The sequence below is a fragment of the Arachis duranensis genome, chromosome 1, assembly GCF_000817695.3.
Source record: "Arachis duranensis cultivar V14167 chromosome 1, aradu.V14167.gnm2.J7QH, whole genome shotgun sequence".
Taxonomy (NCBI): Eukaryota; Viridiplantae; Streptophyta; class Magnoliopsida; order Fabales; family Fabaceae; genus Arachis; species Arachis duranensis.
This window is the reverse complement of record NC_029772.3, coordinates 16299177-16304188: the sequence shown is the minus strand read 5'-3', so window position 1 is coordinate 16304188 and position 5012 is coordinate 16299177. Positions and strand designations below refer to the sequence as shown.

General features: G+C 29.2%; 1 protein-coding gene across 1 annotated transcript; it reads left to right on the top strand.

Moving 5' to 3' along the window:
- The first annotated feature begins 353 nt into the window (after positions 1-353).
- Positions 354-1902, top strand: LOC107480444 (UDP-glycosyltransferase 84B2-like). The gene is made up of 2 exons (XM_052254832.1): positions 354-878; positions 1200-1902. Exons 1-2 carry the CDS (start codon positions 369-371, stop codon positions 1713-1715), a joined length of 1026 nt encoding a protein of 341 aa, XP_052110792.1. The 5' UTR covers positions 354-368; the 3' UTR covers positions 1716-1902.
- Positions 1903-5012: the final 3110 nt, after the last annotated feature.

Sequence of the window (5012 nt, the reverse complement as noted above, 5' to 3'; positions counted from 1 at the left end):
AAGTTTTTATTTTTAAAATTGTCTTTTATTAATTCTTTTAGGAAAATTTTTGTATAATAATTATTAGTAGGTGTAAATAGTTAAATGGCACTATTAATATTGATATTCAAAGTTAATTTATATACAATTTTAATTTAATTAAGTTATATGAATAAATTTCGAATACCACATTAAATACAATTAAAATATGTCCATATCAAATAATCATAACAATATCACATATTCAACTATTTATAGCGGCACTAAACTAATATAATATGAGTCATATTTCTGAGCCCAAAATATACAATATCTATTGATATATTACTCCATTGTGTGAACCCTTTAAATATACGTTTGAAGTTACAAAGAAATTGCCAACAGAAAACATGGGAGTGAATGTTATTGTGATTTCATTGGGTTTACCAAGTCATATCAGGGTTGTTTCAAACGTTGCTAAGCGCCTTATTTCGAAGGGTGTTCATCATGTTACCATTGTAACCACAGAAGCAGCACGCCATAGCATACTAAGAAACAATCCAAGTTCACAAACCTCAAACATTAGCTTTGAGTTCTTTTCCGATGGCCTTAGCCTTGATAACAATCGTAGTAATCCAGAAGAAGTAATAAATTCTCTTGAAACAGAAGGCTCCAAGAATCTATCAAGTCTCATCTCTGATCTTAAAAAGGTTCAGGACTATTCTTGTATGATTATTGGCCCAATCTTCCATTGGGCTATAAATATTGCCGTTGAGCATGGTATTCCTTGTGCACTACTTTGGATCCAAGCTTCTGCCGTTTACTCCATTTGCTATCGCTACTTCAAGGGCATTGATGAATTCCCCAACATGGAGGACCTGAATGAAAACATGCACTTACCAGGATTTCCAACATTTCAGGTCAGAGATGTTCATTCTTTTATTCTTCCTTCTACCCCTGAAACCTTGAGAAAAGTTTTCATTGATTTATTCAAATCAATTGACAAGGTGAAATGGGTCATGGGGATCTCTATTTATGAGATTGAGGAAGAGATAGTAAAGTCCATGGCTTCGCTAACCCCTATTTACCCAATTGGACCACTTGTTTCTCCAATTTTATTGGGAGAAAAGGAAACTGATAATGCTGCTAAAGACTCTTGCATAGAGTGGCTAGATGATAAGCCACCTTCCTCTGTTATATATGTGTCATTTGGAACCTTGGTTGTGTTGTCCAAAAAGCAGATAGATAACTTAGCCATGGCTTTAAAGAACAGCAACATGCCATTCTTATGGGTGCTTAACCCATTCAATAACGAAGGTGATGCCGAAGAAATGCTGCCTGAGTTTCTAGAAGATACCAAAGAGAGGGGTTTGGTGGTGAAATGGTGCCAGCAAGATAGGGTTTTGATGCACCCTTCTATTGCATGTTTTGTGAGTCATTGTGGGTTTAACTCCATGATAGAGACTATCCTTGCTGGGGTGCCAGTTGTTGGTTTTCCATTTTATTCTGACCATCCTACAGATGCCATGCTTATAACTAATGTATTTGGAAATGGGGTCAGAGTCAAGTGTGGTGAAGATGGTGTTACTAGCGCTCCAGAGTTTGAAAGGTGCATTTGGGAAGTCACTCATGGACCCAACGCTAAAGAGATTAAAAAGAGGGTACTGGAGGTGAAGGAGCTAGCAAAAAAAGCGGCACAAGAAGGTGGTAGTGCTGATAAATACATTAAACAATTTATCAGTGAAATTACTAAATAGAAAACTACAATTATTATTGGATTAAGTTATGGTTTTGAGACATTGTTCCCTTTGATGATATTGCGTTTCTAAATAAAATCATGGTATCTCGATCCTAGTTGTTTTTGTTTGTAATAGTTCCATTGTTCGTTGTAATGTTGCAGGACCGATCAATAACTGTTTGAAAAATAATTACTGCTTTTGTTTATATTGCTTCAATCATTAGTTGTAATGTTGGAAAGTGTTGGCTAATTATCTAAACATTTCACTTATTTTAGTTATTTATAGGGTGTGCATAGCCCGATCCAGCCCGAACACTTTCAGGGCTAATTTGGGATGATTTCATTGGGTCTAGGGTTGGGTAAGGGTCTCAAAAATAGACTCGGTCATTATTTCAGGTCGGGTCCAGGCCATGGCTCGAGTCACCCGAAATCGGTCCGGTGGCCCGGTCATCATACACAATTAATATTTTGTGTAATAGTGATGGATGATGGCTATTTTTATGTGAAATTTAAGTATTGTAAACTTTAATATTTTGTGTAACTAGTTATTATAAGACTATAAGTTAATGTTTTATGTTTAAAATGCATAAGATTTTAGACTAACTAATGCATAATATTGTGTTATTTGTATTGATTTAAATATTTGGTGTTATTATACAATATTTGTATTGATTATGATTATACTTTAATTTTAAAGAAAAATTGGTTTTATTATATTTTTCTAAGTAAATTTTATCATGTCAAATAATGGTTGGAGTCTTGAAAATTTGAATATTTTCACATGCTAGCTTATAAGAAGGTATCAAGATAATGTAATGTTAATGGCCCGGTTTTTACCCGGTATAATCGTGACCCGAAAGTATATAGATTTCATCGGGTCTAGGGTCAGATTCGGGTCTAATAAATAAGTCCGGTATATATTTCGGACCGAATCTGGATCACATCAAATCCGGTTTCACCTGACCCATGCACACCCCTAATTATTTATATTAAGTGTAAGATTCAAAATTTAAGACCAGTGATAATACAAATAAGTAATAAACTACAAATAAGAAATAAAATTTGCACTATTACAAATTAAAATATTGGAATTATTCCTTCATAAAAACATTGGTAAACTATCACAAATGCTCTCAAAATTATCAAATAATAACAAAATTTCCCTTAAATTTGTTAACAGAAAAAATACTCTCAAAATATTTTAAAATAAGACAATTTAAAAATCAAATTTTATACGATTTTTATAGCATAATTAAAAAAAAGATAATTTTATTCTTAAAATTTGGTTATTTTACATCACAGAGATATTTTTATGATTATTTTTGATAATATCAAAAAATATTTTTAAAAAATATATAATTTAAAAATCAAATTTTTTTTACGTATTCAAAAAAAATAAAATAAAGTCCAACAATATTAGGAAGACGAAAAAATTTAAATGTTACGAGAGAGTTGTTATATCAAAAATATTTTCTTTTTGACAAAAAGTATAAAATACGAAAAATTTTTTTATTACCCATTACAAACGTGTGTAATCCAATCATGTTGCTTTTTTTAGGTGTTTTCTCTTAGTACGAAGTTTTATTTTTAAAAAGATAAATTTTTAAATATCAAAAAAGATATCATGAATTTTGTATAAATTATTATAATAAATCGATAACAATGTTCTTGAGACATTTTAAATATTTGGTAAATGGAGTATGAATGAAATAGATTAAATGAATACGAGAGCTTTTTTAGTAAAATGCGATTATTTTGAAAATTATTTTCCAAATTGCCACTTTTTCCTTTTGCAACGGAACGGTGATAATTGATTTTTTTGTCAGTAATGTTTAATTGGATAACGAATTTATTACTGAATATGCTGGTGCGGTCCATGTTTTCTTTCTTGAACTCGCTGATCTGGAAAGCGATGGTACAATCGACTTCACATAAAATTATCTTTAGATAGTTAATACGTGTTATCATTTAGTTTAAAACAAATCGATTTATTTTATACAAATAATTTAATTAAAAAAATCAGTTTGAATAGATTAAATAAGTACTTTAAAAAAATATTTTTTTGCGTATTATTTCTAAACTTCTAAATGATAAATTGAATATGTTTTTTCTTTATCTTTTTGACCAATCTTTCTTTAAATTTATCTAAATTTTATATATTTAATTTGAATATATGGAACTAGAAAAAAAAAGAAAAATTAGAAATCAAGAAGGAAAGAAGAAAAAATTAAAATTCATATCGAAGAAAAAAACTAAGTTTACGATACGAACAAAAGGTTATAAATAATATCATTTATCTTTATTTTTTTTGTCTCTGTTTCTATCTTTCTAAAGAGTTTTGATTTGTTTTCAATGATTCAAATTTTCAGTCGTTAAATTCTTTTTCTAACACAAATTTTAAATTAAACTGTAAAAATATGTTTAATTACAAATTTATCATTAAATTAAATATCATAGTAATCAACAATTAGCTTTCATTTTACTAATAAATTATTTTCATAAAAATTATTGTTAATTTTTTAAGATTATTTTATAAATAAATTATTTCTTTTAAGATAATAAGACCATAATTTATTTGTCTGCTAGAAATTATGATTTTACTAGAATGTACGCTTTTGAATTTTTTTCTAAAAAACTAGAATTTATTTTGAATGAAACCAAAGTATCTAATCAAATTCTTATATTTATGTAACTATTTAAAAGTTATTATTTTTTTATTTGATGCGTAAATGCTTAAGTATAATAGATATTACAATATAATAATATATAATTTAATAGTAATGTAAAAAACTCATTTAAAAATGTAAATCATGTTGCTTGTATGTGAAGTTTGTATTCATAGGTTTTGATGAAAGACAAACCAACAAACAACTTGAATGAACAAGCATGTTGAAAGATCAACCAACATTCAACGTTGAGGAATGAAGAGTTGAAAGCAACACAACAACAACAAGAAACTCAAGTCCACAACATTTGAAGACAAGAATAGTGTCTTAGGACTTAGGTAACTTCTTATTAAGAACCAATTGCTAAATCTCTCAACACACACTCACAAAATGTTTTGATGCACATCTTGCAATTCGATGCTAGCCAAATGGTTTAAAACTTGTTTTCAAAGGTACAAAAGCATAGGAATTGACTCCAACAAGTTTGAGATAAATCCTAAGTATTTTGAAGTGATTTTAAGCCATTCTTTAAGGTTTGCATCGATGCACACTCATCTTGCATCGATGCAAAGATGTTTGCATCCATGCAACCTAGCTGAAAATTCAAATTTCAGATTCAAAAACACATTTGCATCGATGCAAAGTGTTAT